General features: G+C 44.7%; 1 protein-coding gene across 1 annotated transcript in view; it reads left to right on the forward strand.

Moving 5' to 3' along the window:
- LOC119389994 (replication factor C subunit 1) overlaps window positions 1-15828 on the forward strand; it is a 38978-nt gene that overhangs the window by 16666 nt on the left and 6484 nt on the right. Inside the window, exons 12-21 of the mRNA XM_037657492.2 lie at window positions 290-589; window positions 3762-3900; window positions 4686-4789; window positions 5834-5936; window positions 6218-6300; window positions 7379-7516; window positions 10989-11084; window positions 12734-12832; window positions 12965-13119; window positions 13442-13705. Of these exons, the coding sequence (XP_037513420.1) occupies window positions 290-589; window positions 3762-3900; window positions 4686-4789; window positions 5834-5936; window positions 6218-6300; window positions 7379-7516; window positions 10989-11084; window positions 12734-12832; window positions 12965-13119; window positions 13442-13705 (1481 nt within the window). The remainder of the gene's footprint in view (window positions 1-289; window positions 590-3761; window positions 3901-4685; window positions 4790-5833; window positions 5937-6217; window positions 6301-7378; window positions 7517-10988; window positions 11085-12733; window positions 12833-12964; window positions 13120-13441; window positions 13706-15828) is intronic.

The following is a 15828-nucleotide window of genomic DNA, read 5'->3' on the forward strand; positions in this document are numbered from 1 at the left end:
TGTTGTACCGTTGTCATTAATTGTTCTGCAATGAATCTGAAATACCCACAGTATCCTCCGATGTCGCTGTTTTTTTTTTTCTCCACATATTCGTGCTCTAAAGGGCCAGTGCGGACATTACACAAAGGTCGGCCTTACACAAGTGAACACGGCATATTATTGAGATTAGACTAGAGTAGGGAGCTGTCTTCCATGTAGCCCTTGTACAGAGAGTTCCTGATTACATTGTTCACGCACTCCTTGCCTCCCTTGTTTGAGAGTGGTCCCTTTACCTGTGATTTCATTTCAGGCAGAAGAGTGTAAGGTGGAAATAATAGATGAAGATGCACTGTACGAGCTGATTGAAAGTCGTTCTGGCGGGGACGGTAAGCGCAAAGCCAAAGAAGCTGAAGTCAAGGAGGAACCAGAGGAGGCTAGTACACCGAAGAAAAAGCGAAAAGTAGACCCTGACGACAGCTCTGAGGAACATTGGGTAAAGGGGTCGCCAAGGGTCGGAGAGTCTGTCATTTCCCCAACCAAGAAATCAAAAGATACCAGCACCACGGAGACGCCATCGACATCCTGCAGTCAGAAGTCATGGACACCTGCCGTAAGCTATTTCTTTAAACCTTCGTTTGACCTTTCAGTTGCTGAAGTTTTCATTAGGGGTGTGCGAACATTCCAAACTTTGAATATTCCATTCGAATAGTTTGGCATTCAATTCGATTTGCAAGGCACTTTGACTATTCGAAATACTTGAACACCACAAAACTTGAACAAGTACGGTTCAAACTCTATTTAACAAAGTGGTGACCGCGTTTGAATTATTTCATTAAATCAGGAATTTCGTTATGTTGAGAAAGAGATTTTTCGGTCCATCGAGATCTAGAAATGTAACTTAGTGACACCCAAAAGCTACTGGTTTTGCTTGCAACCCATGCATGCACAACTAAAAAGTCTGCGAGGGTGGCCCAAGGGCAGCCCAGACGTAGGAGACGCCGTGTCCGTTCAGGTAGGCCAAGTAGACGGTCACGTGAAGCTGTGAAAGGCTGCTGATATGTGATCACACGGAAAATGCAGTGCGAGCAGGTCGAGCGAAAAAGATGGAGACGGTAAACGCTATGTGTCGCATAAAGCATAAAGCACCTCTAGCACCATCCGGTATGTAAGACCGATACTGACTGCAGAGTCCGTTGTGCGTGGGCGCAGCGTGCAGCTTTGTCAAAATAAAGGTAGGGTCGTAAATAGGGTGCCAAGATGCTTGAACTCGATAGTGTTAGAGTGCACGCTCAAAGAAAATCCCGTCTCGGTCAGAATTAGAATGAAATCACCGCTTTTTCACTCGGCTATTTCAGGAGGAACTTCGTTAAATTGGGTTTGGTGGCCAAGTTAGTTTGTTAATTCGGACTGAGGACAGCACAGAACCCTATGTGTACTTGGTGGGGAATGGAACTTTCTTCATTAGATCGGAAGTTTCATAAAATTGGGTTTCGTTAAATCGAGTTTTCACTGTGTTGAAATCAGCACAAATAATTACATACCTGTGCTAAATTACTTTTTCATGTCTGGTGGGTGAAAAAAGAAAAAAACAAATTTTATCGTGAGTAGTTGTGCCATTTGTACTTGACAATGTTAGAAAAATATTTTATTCGATTTACAGTTGGTTTTCATTATTCAAATACACTTCTCACTTAAAAGTTTGTTATTCACACACCCCAAGCTTTTGTAGCATTGAATTTGTTAAAGGGGTACTGACACAAAAACTTTGGCCTCGCGTTTTTTTGCTGCACTGTGTTGCTGGGGGCCTATTAGTCATAACACGGCACATCGTTTGCTGCAGCGTGCGACAGATAATTAATTACAGGCTCCTCATTACCGACCAGTGTCAGTTTCAGTTTCAAAAACGACAAGCCTCCGGGTGCAACTATCACCACCTAGCGGCTGCAGCGCTCGATCACGTCAGCACACAGAAGTGTGACGCACTTCCGCGCTGTCCGCGTCGTCTCCTCGCATTCGCACGCTTGCCGCACGTGCTGCGCGATGACGTCGCCATCATCGTCCTCGTTGTCGTCGTCCTCCTCATCGTCGTCTGTTGGCGACGATTTCCTTGAGACACCAACAGCGCAGCGGCGAGCGCGTCAAAACAAAAATGGCGGCTACGACGTCATCACAACTTGTACCGGCTACAACGGTTACGTATGGGAAGTAGGGGGGTCACCTCGGGTCACCTCCGAGGGTGTCAATGCAATAGGTGCGCCCTATAATGCTGGATCGCGCACGCGAACTTCAATATTCATATAAAATACTTTCCAAGCTTTATTCGCTGTCGATATTTCGCAGGTGGTACACGCACGTACACGGAAATCGATCCAGCAGGCTATCTCGGCCGCGAAATTTTGTGTCAGTACCTTTTTAAATCAAACACAATGCTTTACAAGACTCTTTAGCTGTCTAGCATTGTATAAGACGCACCAGTGAAAATATCGGGAAAAAGGTGCGTCTTATACACCGGAAAATACGGTAATATAAATGAAGCAAATTCGAATATTCGCCGATGCCTAAATTTTTCATCCACTCCTTTCTTGTGGAACGCTCATACTGGATGGGGGGGCGGCCTTTCTTGTTCAAGCAGGGTGGACACTCTGCTCTATAATGAATGGTCAAAGGTATTATACATCGCTGCATTACCCAGCTGTGCTGCGGTGAAGCTTATCAATTCAAATCTGTAGGCTTGTGCGAATAGTAAATTTTAGGTTCGAAGCAAATTCGAAGTGAATAGTGATTTTGGTCGAATAATTTCAAATCAAATTCGAATAGTATATATCACATATTATAAAGAAAAACGAGCATATTTGTCATGATCCAACCAACCTGCACAACGTTTTTTTAATAATGTAACAAGGCATGGGTGCAAATGTCATTCTTTTTGGTTCAAAAGAAGTGGAAGCAACTTTGAATAGTAGCAGGAGTTGGCTTTTGGTAGAATGCAAGTGATAACCTGTAAAATATGTTACGTTTTAAAATTTACTACACTTAGAGCATATAAGCCGTTAGAACAAGTTTTTAAACTTAAAGAATGATGAATCAGTGTGAGGGTAATATGTTCATTTAACCTTAAAGTGGGGTTTCGCGGCAGTGCGGATTTTTCCTGAAAAGGTGTATTCACGGTATAGCACCGCTCCACTGCAGTGAAACCACCTTTACAGGGAGTAACAAGCGGACTAATATACACCTTTCGTTCATTTCGAATACTTCGAAATTTTCGATAATTTAAATTCGAATCGAAGCGAATTTGAATACCGTATTATTCGTTCGAATATTCGAAGTGCTCGAATATTCGCACAAGCCTACAAATCTGTCATTAAGGAGCGTGCGTAAAATCCTTACAAACCATCACATTTTGAGATGCGCACCTTGGTCATGTTTTCTCAGTGCTGTTTCATTGGCATGACTATTTTTGATGGCGCAAATGATTATGTGTCAGTAAGGAGACACCTGCAGGAGTGCAGTCCGGCATTCATTGTATCAAATATTGATATGAATTGGAGTTCCGTATACTCATAGTGAAGCAGTGTACTTTTGCATGGGACTTCCAAGGATACTTTACAGTAGTTAGGTATAATGAACAGTTCGAAATAACTGGGTTCGGTATATCCAGGTTCAAATGTATCCTCTGTGAGAGCCTACCGTTGTTGCAGCAACTGTGTTGAGTGCTGGAGTAATTGTTAGTCTGCTGTTGATTGTTTTCTCCTCACTCTCGCTGGTTCCGTGTCTTCCGGCAGGAGATGTGGGTCGACAAGTACAAGCCACAGACAACCAAGCAGATCATAGGCCAGCAGGGAGACAAGAGCAACTGCGGCAAGTTGCTCCTCTGGTTGCGCAACTGGCACAAGAGCCGCGCGGGACCCAAGAAGCCCATACGTGAGTGGCACTTCGCTGGGTTCCCGCTTCCCACCCCCTTTTTTTTTCGCTTTGTAGTACACTTCAATCCACCTGTTACAAGGAGGTTGAAGGGGGAGCCGAGGTTACTTTGTTGTATCCATTACTTTATTATACCCTTTATTGCCCTTTACTACACTATATGCCTAATGTGGGTGCACAATTTTAAACGCAAAGAAGGAGGTGACATTGCAGTCCATAGTGACCCTACATGGCCACATATGCAATGATGAAGTTTTACGAAGCAGGAAGAGACTCTCGCATGAGGGCACCACGCGACTTCTTAACACCTGATGCAACAGTCTTTCTGGTAGCTGCCATTGGTTCAAATGAGGTGGTCCTTTGCTTCTGTGCGCTCTCTTTGTCTATATTTCCATAGGACCGGATAAACGATGTTGTGGTTGTAGAGAACGGCTTGCACACTGACGTTCAAATGAACAAAAAAAAAGTTCTACGAAGACATTCTTTACAGTAATGGCAGCAATTGCTTGTGATTAAATTCTCTATCACTGTCCTTAGTGCTAAATAACTGCAACAGGTGTCGAAAGAAGCGTTATGGCTATCTCTAAATGATTACTTCAACAGAGCATGGCAGCTGTGTATTGTAGTAGCTATGTTAGTGGCTTTGTCCGGATGAACATATAGACTCGTCAAATGCTGGAAGGAGTGATATACTCACTATAAATAGGGTGGCCCGTTTAGTGGTCAGACAAGAGTGACGTCCTTTCTCACACTCTTAGAAGTGCGACCTTGTGCTTTTTATGCAGCCAAGTGGGGAGGAGGTGGAGGTGATGGCTCCGCTTTCAAGGCGGCACTTCTGTCCGGAGCTCCTGGCATCGGCAAGACCACCACGGCTACACTCGCAGCACGGGTAAGGCAGTTATGGAGTAACGGCAAAGCTGCTGACTCGTTTTTGTAGTCGAAGTGACTCACAGGTTTCGGTGGCGGTGTCGTACGTGAAAAACCTGTTGCTGGCGAGCGTACAGAAATGCGACCCTCAAAAGGTGCACCTGCCACATGCGCACTTGTTTGCACCGTTTTCCGATAATTGATGCTCTCTCGATTGTGGGCTTGCAGCCGATTAACCGTTTTTGATATGGCAACCTGCTTAATATGTACTGGTGGGCTAGTTGGTGAGCCATGATATTTGATGAAGCAGCACTTAAAAGGACACAATCACGTACACACAGCGCTTGTGTTTGCTTCATTTTATGTGTGTGTGATTGTGTCCTTCTGTGACTGCTTCATCATATATCTTAGAAATCTGGTCTTTTATCGAGGTCACTTGTCATTTCATTGTTGCCTGTAACAACTGAAGTGTTGCGCTGGTAAGTGTGTGGATAAAGGTCCAATTCCTGGCATGGAGGAAGGAATGAGTTAAGAGGGAGCATTGCACAATGTGTTCAAAAGAAAGAAAAGTAGTAGTAGGTCAGGCACTCACATGTCAAGCTTTACTTTCCCAATAGGAGAAGAGCTGTTGAAATTTTTTTCCCTAGTATCACTTGGTCACAGGCATTACCATGCCACTCTTAGCCAGTAATACACTGTTTATTCAGCACACGTGAGTAAATGCCATGAATGTACATGCATCCGGACATTGGTAATTGTGTGTGCCAAAATCTATTAGCAACTCGCAATACTCGTTATCTTTTCAAGTTCTCACCTTCACAAGAGTCCTTCAAAAGATACTGAGTTGATTGGTGAGTGGACTGTATCCACCATTCAGTGTACACCATTACTCTGCAGAGCTCTAAGCAATAAGGTTGTTTGACTGTGCTCTCATTGCTTTTCTTTACAGTAGTATACGAAAATAAAGCAACAATGCATAGTACAGATTCTTTTGTCTGATGCCTTTTTTGCGCCTCTGTGACATTCATGTGACTGCGAACAAACATTGGTCTCTCTCGGTATGCAGGAAGCTGGCTACAGCATCTTGGAGATGAATGCATCTGACACTCGTTCCAAGAAGAGTCTTGCTGAGCACGTAGCTGAGACCCTGAGGAACCGCACGTTTACAGGTATGTTTTGCAATCACTTTTCTGGCTGAACGAGGTCGGAGGCTTGAATCGAGCTTATTGTTCTGAAATATTGTTGGCACAATAGCATGTATGAAGTGTGCTTCTTACTGAGACCTTGATTTGAAAATCAAGCCATATCTTGTGAAACTGAAGAAGGTGTTCCTGAGAGCTTGAATTGCTTTCTTTACTTTAGCATACTGTTATATGTTTGGTTCAGCAGTTATTCGGCACTGCATGTTGACGTGTTCGCGCTAAACTAAGTGTCCATCGTTTTCTTGCAGGATCTGGCACAACATCCAAACACGTGCTTATCATGGATGAAGTGGATGGCATGGCAGGCAACGAGGACAGGGGTGGAGTTCAGGCAAGTTCCAGCACTTCATTGTTGTGGCTCGTGATGCATCTGTTGAAATGCACTGCTGTTATATCGGTGTCACATGGGCACTTTTGATCGTGATGAGGGCCGAGCTGTATTATGCACGATTTGGATTGGGTGCTGTGACATGGTCGCTTTTAATCACGATCCTGGTCATTACAATCAGGCCCGACCGGGATTGTGACGATCAATCGCGATCTGGGAGCCAGATTGGCTTTAACTGGCGTCTGTGCCAAACTCGAGCCAGATTAGTTTGGACCTTGTAGCAATGACCATTGTTGATCGCAATCAAGAAATCCAATCTGGATTGGCTGCGATTGCGATCAAAAGTGCCTGTGTGACACCGGTATTACTGTGGACAGTTCTGGCAGCTGCAGTCTTTCAAAGACAAGGTATCTATTGAATACACCCTTATTTCTCTAAAGATTTTGCTCTTGTGTTCTGCCTCATCTGTCCTGAAGGAGCTAGCAGATGTAGTAATGAGCCATTGCGTTTGGTATGTGACTTGCATCTTAGATTTCGTGACTGTTAATCAGAGAGTTGTAATGAGAGCTTTGATGCGAGCATTGCCGGGAAGCCACATAACGTAGCAGGAGAGCACCATTGAAGGAGGTGGTGACTGCATGTGTAAAGGAAATTTACTTCTGTAGCTCTATTTTGTGCCAAAAATGACATGGTACTGATTTTACGAATATTTTACTCTTGTTGTATGAAGTTATTCATACTTTGTTTTTCCTTCTACAAGCAGTGATCGTGAGTGCAGGTTACACACGCCCAAGGACGCGATTTTAGTCTCAAAGTGACAAGAGCTGCAAGCTAACCACTACCCCAAAACAATGGTTCGGATGATTGATCAGATCAGCTTATCAGAGAAGTGGTTTAGCACTGCAGTATCCTACAAAATCACTGCTACGGTGTTCTGTAACTGTAATATGTTGTAGACTTTTTCGCTGTTTACCACCACTTATGACACTGTGTGATGGCTGTTCAACAGAGTTATGAACTTGAATATCGGATTGTTCTACAAATTCTGTGTGTATGCATTGTTTTTCTTCTGTCTTTCCAGGAGATGATTGCTTTGATAAAGTCCACGCGGATCCCCATCATATGCATCTGCAATGACCGCTCACACCCGAAAATGCGCTCCTTGGTTAACTATTGTTTTGACTTGCGATTTCAGCGGCCGCAGGTCAAACAAATTCAGGTGGGCAAAAATTCTGCTTTGAAGGAAGCGCAAATTTTCAAAGTAAATAGCTTCATTTATCCCTTTTGCTCGTTTTCGTGGTCTGGGCAGGCTTTCTCGGCCAATGCAAAGAGCATGTGCTCTCACACAACCAAATCAGCAACACGTTGACTATTTTCCACTGGTCCTTTGAGACCAGTCATCGCATGTTGTCACATGAATGTGTTGTTGCACAAGAGCTTTTCGGTGTTTCAGAGGTTGGAGGTTTGTCATAAGAGGTGGTGCTGTATTGTGTTTCTGTGCCACCTGGGTCGACGGTTGCTCGACACACTTGTTGCCGAAGTCCCCTGCATGTCTCCCATGTGCTAGTTCATGTTGCTGGCTCACCACAGCCTTGGTATGTCTGATTCCCACTGTACAAGGGATCTGAGCAGTGTGACTCCCCAGAAGAGAGTGACTTGTATACATCTACAACCGTTTACAGGTGTGCTCTACCAATCTAGCTAAATTAATTAATTTTAATACGATAGCGTTAGAGCGCTCGTTTCGCAGAAATTCCAATGTCGGCGTCGGTGATGGCGTTGCTTGTGAGCGAAAAATCGTCCATGAGCGAAAAATCGAGAAAGATGCAAATAAAATAAACAATAAAAATCTTCGGTCCCATTGAGGGTCGAACCCGGGCCGTTTGCATGGCAAGCAGGTGTCCTACCACAAAGCCACGATGTTACTTGCAACTGCTTCGGGAAAAAACACTACTTAAATGCCATGTGGTGGAAGGAGTCTCCTTAAAGGGATACTGAACAAAATTTTCGCCGCCGAGATAATTGACTCAATTGAAAGATTGGGTGCTGAAATTTGTTGAAACAACCTTCATTTCAGCCAGAGACTAGCAGAAAATAATGAATTTAATGCATTTTTCGCGAATTGGCGCGTCTAGCGGCCGCGCCGCGAACTAGAGAGGAGGTGACGCGAAACTCCGCGGATAGTGACTCGCCAACCGTGCTCGCAGCAAAATCGCTTACCAATTGACATCGCAAGCCGCCACCCGCTGCCGCGCGTCTCTCTCAAAACGTGTTTTCACGGTCGGGAAGGTGTTCTCCGTGCGTGTTCTCAACCGGCAGCCAACGACGCCATTGCCGCGCTCTCGGCCGTATAGTTGTTTTCTCAAGCGGAGCTTGCGCCCACGTCTACGAATTTGCCGTCTGTGTTGTGTGCTGCTACGTAATGTGAACGGTGAAGCACCTGACACAACGCAGAATGCCTCAACGCTGTTCTGCGCTAGGGTGTGCCCTGTCATACCTTTCCAACAGAGCCGAAGCTTCGAAGGATATGGATTCGCGCTGCGCGCCCATCGCAGCCAACGTGGGTGCCTTCAAAGCGTGACTTTTTGTGCTCCGAACACTTCCAGGATAGTGACTATGAGTTACTGTGTAAATTGCTGGTCCCGGCTGCCGACCCACGTTGGGCTACGGCGGCTCGTCTGGCTCGTCGTCCTTGCCGTCGCTTGACACAGCAGAACGGTCACACGCATATGGTCGTATTTGGCGCATCCGTTTTGGAGGCCTGCGAACTCGGAGTCGCAATGACCGCTCGTGAAACCACTGTCACACGCACCTTGCATCTTTGCGCTCTCGCGACACGCTTGGTAGTTGTAGCGGTTTTTGAGGAATAAGCACTATTTTGTTTCCTATCTGGGGAAAAGAGGACAAGGCTCAGCGCCACACCAGCCACCCTCGGTTCTTGAGAGGAGAGGTGGAGAAAGGGAAGTGGCAGGGCAGGAGAGAGCGTGCCGGTTGCCCCCCTCTTGCTGGAGCAGTCGACGTGACGTCCGCCGACAAGCGCAGTGGCATGCAGCCGCCGCGCTCTCACAATCCACTAAAAATACGGCCAACTGCTCGAAATTACGTGAAATAAACGCTGCGTACAGGAACAGTCGTGTCATCCGAGTCGAATGTAAGTGTTTTCGTAGCTTTTTCAAATTTTTGTTCAGTATCCCTTTAACGCATTTTGTTCGGCAGGTGTTATGACGAAAATGAGTCCATTTGACGATTTGTAGGCGCATTGGCGAGGCCATCAAACTACGTTTTTTGCACGACGCCATGCATCGAAAAAAGCCGGGATAGTGCACTTATCTCCGCTAAAAACATACACAAACTTGCAAACAGCCCCAAAAATGTAGGGATGGTCGAATATTCGGGGGTTTCGAATATTCGAACGAATATTACAGTATTCATATTTGCTTCGGTACGAATTTATATTATTCAAAATTTTGAAGTATTCGAAAATGAACAATATATGTATGTTTGACCGCACATAACCCCCTGTAAAGGTGGTTTCACTGCAGCGTCGGGTTGCTGTACTGTGAAACCACCCTGCCAGGGGAAATCTGTACTGCTGCGAAGCCACACCTCAAGGTTAAGTGTACATATTTTTTAAAATTTAACAGCGTGTTATATGGGCTTATATGCGCTAAGTATAGTAATTTTTAACTTGTAACGTATTGTACCACTTATAACTCGCACCCTACTGCTATTCAAATTTTGATACCATTTAAGGTTTCTTCCACTTCATTTCAAACCAAAAAAGTGACATTCACTCATACCTAGTTCCAATTCTTAAAAATATTGTGCAAGGGTCATGAAGGAAATGTTCAATTTTTCCTAATAATATGGGGTGAGTACTATTCGAACTATTCAATTTGAAATTATTCAACCAAATCACTATTCGCTTCGGATTCGCTTCAAACCTCAAATTCACTATTCGCCCATCCCTAGAAAAATGCAGAACTATGTCCATCTAGCAGAAAACATATCAAGCAAACATTAGATAATGTGCTGCCATCTGTGAGCCATTGTGAGAAACATGTCTCGACTCTAGCACAGGGAAGTGCTTTAGATCGAAAACCTGTACCATTACTATAGATACATCACGTGCGTGTGTCTGTGTGCGTGTGTGTAACGACACACACTAATAAGTATCTACTTAGTGGTTAAAGTGTGCACTAGGGGCCGAGTTTCGCTATCGCGTTCAACTCTTAAAGGCGAAGCTTAAGGGTCCCCCAATTTTTTGTTAATGCCACTTTAGTAGTACTGCCATTCAGCACGAGGTACTGCACATCATCTGTAAATGTTTTCGCGCCAGTATTTGACCAGTGTGGTTCGAATGCACGTTTCATCATGAATTTGGAAACTGGTTTGAAAAGGAGAAAAGAAAATGGAAAGATAAAAAAGCAGCTCCTAATGTTGCATTTTTACATTTCCAGTTTCTTGTGCTCACTTCGGCTTCCCTGTTTAATATTGTTTTCGAATTAACCCAAAAAAGATGTTCTGAAACATGTTTTATCAGACAGCCGTCAAAGCAGCATTTACACTTTGCGTTTGTTAAATCACAGTGGACTTGTGCTTGATTGCTCTAACTGCTATTTGTTTAGCACTGTGGAGTCTCGGAGATGGCTGCTTTGTTCATGCTGTTCATGTTGTGCTCATGTCTGCAGGCTGCGTTAATGTCCATCGCATGCAAGGAAGGTCTCTCCATCACCCCTGCCGTTGTGCAAGAGATTGTCATGGCCTCCAACCAAGATGTGCGACAGGTCAGTCTAATGGACCTGTTACGTTTGCATGTTTTCCCTACACTTGGAGGGCTTGTTGCAAGGTGCATTTGCAAATTATGGTAGTACACTAGAAGTTCTAGGGCAGTGTTTAAAGGCTGTCTTACCACAAAAAGTTTTTCCGATTAGTTTATTTTTAAGGAGATAAGAAAATGTATTGAGATGAAAAATCAAGTGGATCCCACGCACTGTGGGAATCGATGTAACGCGAAGCAGCCAGCAAACAGCTGCATGCATGGTCTTTTATTTGACTTCGAGACAAATGAAGTAATTCATGTCACGACATCTAGTTCGCTATATATCGCATGTTCATCATGCATGCATGCATGTACAATCTTGTATATGCGATGCTAATGAAATGTATATTCTTGTATATACAATGCTTGACGTGTCATTTATGTTTGTCGTGTGCTCATGCCATGCCATACCAATTTTAGTATATATTCAGTTAAAACGGCCAGAAGCACACCAAGACATTGTCATGCCGTACATGACATGCATGCCATGACTTGCATGTTAGGACCTGTCATTTATGTTCATCATACAGTCACGTCGCGCAATAACAATTTTGGCGTATATCATGCTAGCAAAATGGCTGTGAGCGCACCATGAGCGGGGCATGTCAATATAATGCCGTACATGACATGCATATTATTATTTTCATGTTACCACCTGTCATTTATGTTCGTCAAACAGTCATGTCACCCAATAACAATTTTGGTGTATATCAAGCTAGCAAACCGGCCACGAGCGCACCAAGAGCGTGGCTTGTAAATCATGCTGCACATAACACGCATGTCATTATTTTCAAGTTACCACCTGTCATTTATGTTGATCGTTCAGTCACGTCTCCCAATAACACTTTTGGTTTATATCAAGCTAGCAAACAGGCCACGGCTGCACCATGAGCATGGCATGTAAGTCATGCCGTATACGACATGCGTGTCATGATTTTTATGTTACCGCCTGTCATTTATGTTCGTCATACAGAAATGTCTTGTCATACCAATTTTGGTATATATCCATTTAATTATACGGCCGCGAGCGCTCCGAGACCATGTCATGTAAATCATGCTGTACATGACACGCGTGTCATCATTTGCACGTTAGGACCTGTCACTTATGTTTGTCATACACTCTTGTCACGCCATACCAATTTCGGTATTTATCAAGTTAACGAAATGGCCGCAAGAGCACCAAGACCGTGGCTTGTTAATCATGATTTTCATGTTATGACCTGTCATTTATGTTCGTCATACAGTCATGTTATGCCATACGAAATTTTAGTATACATCCCATTCATGAAACGGCCAGGAGAGCACAACGTTGTAGGTGGCTAGATAGATAGATAGGCTCAAAGTCGCAAAAGTTCGCTAAGAAATGCTTCGCATTTAAAAAATAAGAAGATTAAAATAAAAGTACATAAGCAAGCTTGTGGAACATCAGCAAGTTTCATGTCATTCCGTTTGTCGTTGTTCTTTTGTAATATATAAAAACAGGAGAACTTGGCACAGGCAAGACAAATTTTATGTTTGTTTTAGATTGTAGCCCTCTTACCTGATTTCACTTTTTTCGTTGTATGTTATTATTATTGACTAGCCTTTCTTGGTTCAAACGGTTTTTGCTTTCAGGCTTTGCACAACCTCTCACTTTGGAGCTCCCGAACAAAGACCATGAGCGTGTCACAGGTGAAGGCAGATGCCGGCAAGGGCACCAAAGACATCAAAATGGTGAGGAGTTTTTATAAGCCTCACTTCATATAGGCTTCGTTTCGTATGGGCCTTCATATAATGCAAAAAAATGACATGCCAAAAATGTGATATCAGTATGTATTGTGTAACTGTTCGGTCTCTTCCTCTCAGGGTCCATTTGAAGTGGTTCGCAAGATTCTGTCGAGCACCGAGGGTGGTCAGTCCATGACGCTGAACGAGAAGGCAGCACTCTTCTTTCACGACTACAACATGGTGCCTCTGTTTGTACAGGACAACTACTTGCACGTTCAACCGTTGGAAGCCAAGTAAGTCTACTTTCTGCTTCTCTCAAGACTAACATATGCGACCTAAATGTCGGTTGCACCAAGTTTCTGACGTGATGCCGCGCAATTTCATGTTGGTGACGGCACTTACCCGGGACCGCTAAGCACCGCACTGTGCATGTAACATTGAAGAAGCTGCTCCACCGATCAGGTTCCTGCGATGCGTGGACATATGCGCATGCGGTGCACATATAGTGTGCAAGGTTACACAACGTGAACGGCTCTCTCTTCAGCTATTCACTTGTAGTATTGACAGTGGTCGTTGGTGGTTCCTGTGCAACTCTCGTTTTTATCCCTTGGCCAGGGGCGACCGTCAGAAGCACCTGCGATTGGTCAGCGAAGCAGCTGACTGCATCAGCTACGGCGACTTGGTGGAGCGGCAGATCCGGCAGCATGGCAGTTGGTCGCTGCTTCCCATGCAGGCATTCTTTTCCAGCGTGATTCCTGGAGAACTGGTTCGTGGTCACATGCGAGAGATGATCACCTTCCCAGCCTGGTTCGGCAAGAACTCCTCCACGACCAAGCGACACCGCCTGCTGCGTGAACTCAAGCATCATACACACACTCGGTGAGGACATGTGTGTCAAAATTGAGGTGTACTACCTCTAACCTTGAACAGCAACGATCCTACACAGCCTTGGTAATGGACATGTATCATGGAAGGAAAACTACCCTGATAAAATTGTGTGTTGAGTTATGCATCCACTCGCCATTAGATATGACCTCTAGCTATGTTTGCTATAGCACTCCTTGTCTTTTAAAGCCAACTCCGGCGATTTTTCGAGGTCAGTGGATCTCAATAAAATTCGCTGGGTATGTTCCTTTGCACGTTTCCATCATTTATGTCAAATTTCAGGCTGGAGAGATGCGCAGATTCTTTACAAATTAGTTGTATTGATTGCCCCGACTCTCCCACCTGGCTTTCCACAATTATTGGCAACATTGTGCACGTGACGTCACTCAGAGCAGAGCTACGGAAGTGATGGAACCAAGGTGCCACTAAAGCACCTGCTTTCCACAAGGCAACGATTTTGTGTGTTCAGCCAGTGCTTTGTTAATTGGGTGTAGTTACTTGTGGGCGTGCATGCGATGGGTGGCAAGTGGTGTTGGCTGTGGGCTGCACACGATTACCCTTAACAGTCACGAAACACTCGCAGCTAACGATTACTTTTCGGCTCCATAGTGTAGTGTTTTAACTAGCAGTGCCGGTTTACCGCACGTAAAATATTGTAGTACTGTTACAGTTAAAGAGTTCACATGCACGAACATTACCACACGGAAACACTTTCCGTCCACCGTGACTGGGCCTATCCTTATACGGTAAGCTGCGCGACTTCCGAAAGGTGGCTCGTACTTGGCTGATATTAAATTTCATCGACCCTACCGACACGATATCAAGCACCGTTATTCACAAGCTTATGCATTCCTCCCATAGCAGTATTAAACAGCTTTAGTTAGTCTGTAAACTTCTTAGAGTTAGCATTTTACCTGATCGCAGCAGCCACAAACTTGAGCCGCCTGGACAGGTGGTGCCATCTAGCGGTGGAATGTGCAATTGGGAGAGCACATAACTAAGCAGGTGCGTTCGACTTAGGAATGGTGATTCTAGTTGGCCTCCAAATGTGTCCGAATCGCAGCTGTCATTGTCCGACAGCTCCGAGGAGCTTGTGCACGTGGCACGGTATGTCACAGACATGATACGGTTGCTGCGGCATGGTCGTCTCCTCAGGGGCGTAGCCAGAAATTTTTTTCGGGGGGGGGGGGGGGGCACCTCCATGATCTGAAGTGGAGCTCGGGCAGGCAGAGAGTCATTTTGTGCTCTGTATGCTATGGCAAAAAAATATTATGGGGGGGTGGGGGGGCACGGGCTCGGTGTGCCCCCCTGGCTACGCCACTGGGTCACCTTTCTTCTGAGTGTCTGCTCTTAGCCGCATTCACAGCTTTCATACTCCGAGCTGACGGGACCGGAAGCCTTGCACAATTTCCTGCTTTTACTGGCTTTTACGTCACGCGAAGAAAGTGCTGCTCGGTGGGGTTATTGTTTCGGTGTTGCCTTTTTTGCTTATATAAAATTATCGCCCAATTTGATGAGTATTTCTACTATTGGGCCTGTGACAGGAGCATCTCAGGAACATAGAAGCACCATTACTTTGACATGGTCAAAAAACCGCCGGAGTTGACCTTTAATGTTATTCAGCCCTTCAAGGTTTACGATTATGAGAATTTGGAGTTGTTGGCATGCCATTTCTAACAAGATCACTATAGCAGAAGCACATGGGTGTGACAAAGGAACAGATGAGATAGCGATACGAAGTGCGTCTTAATGGTAGTCAACCGATAATTCAGAATTGGCAAAGACTGCCTATAAATTGGATTGTAAGGTGTCCAAAAATGTGTTCTGCTCTCATTGTCGCCATTCATTTGACATTATTTCACAGAACAATGGAAAGTTTGGTGAGTTGATTTTGACTCTCAATGTGAAAACGCGCGAAAAAGACGACAACACAGAATAGAAAACACAGGACAACACACTTGTCCGGTGTTGTCCCATGTTTTCTACGGCGTCGTCGTCTTTTTCGCGCCTTTTCATGTCATAGTTCTTAGGCTCTGCCTTTTGATTACTTCAGATGTTTTCACACATTCTGTTAAAAACAGGCTAACAGAAGCCCGTGTAGCTTGTAATTAATTTAG

This window comes from Rhipicephalus sanguineus, chromosome 4 (genome assembly GCF_013339695.2).
Source record: "Rhipicephalus sanguineus isolate Rsan-2018 chromosome 4, BIME_Rsan_1.4, whole genome shotgun sequence".
Taxonomy (NCBI): domain Eukaryota; kingdom Metazoa; phylum Arthropoda; class Arachnida; order Ixodida; family Ixodidae; genus Rhipicephalus; species Rhipicephalus sanguineus.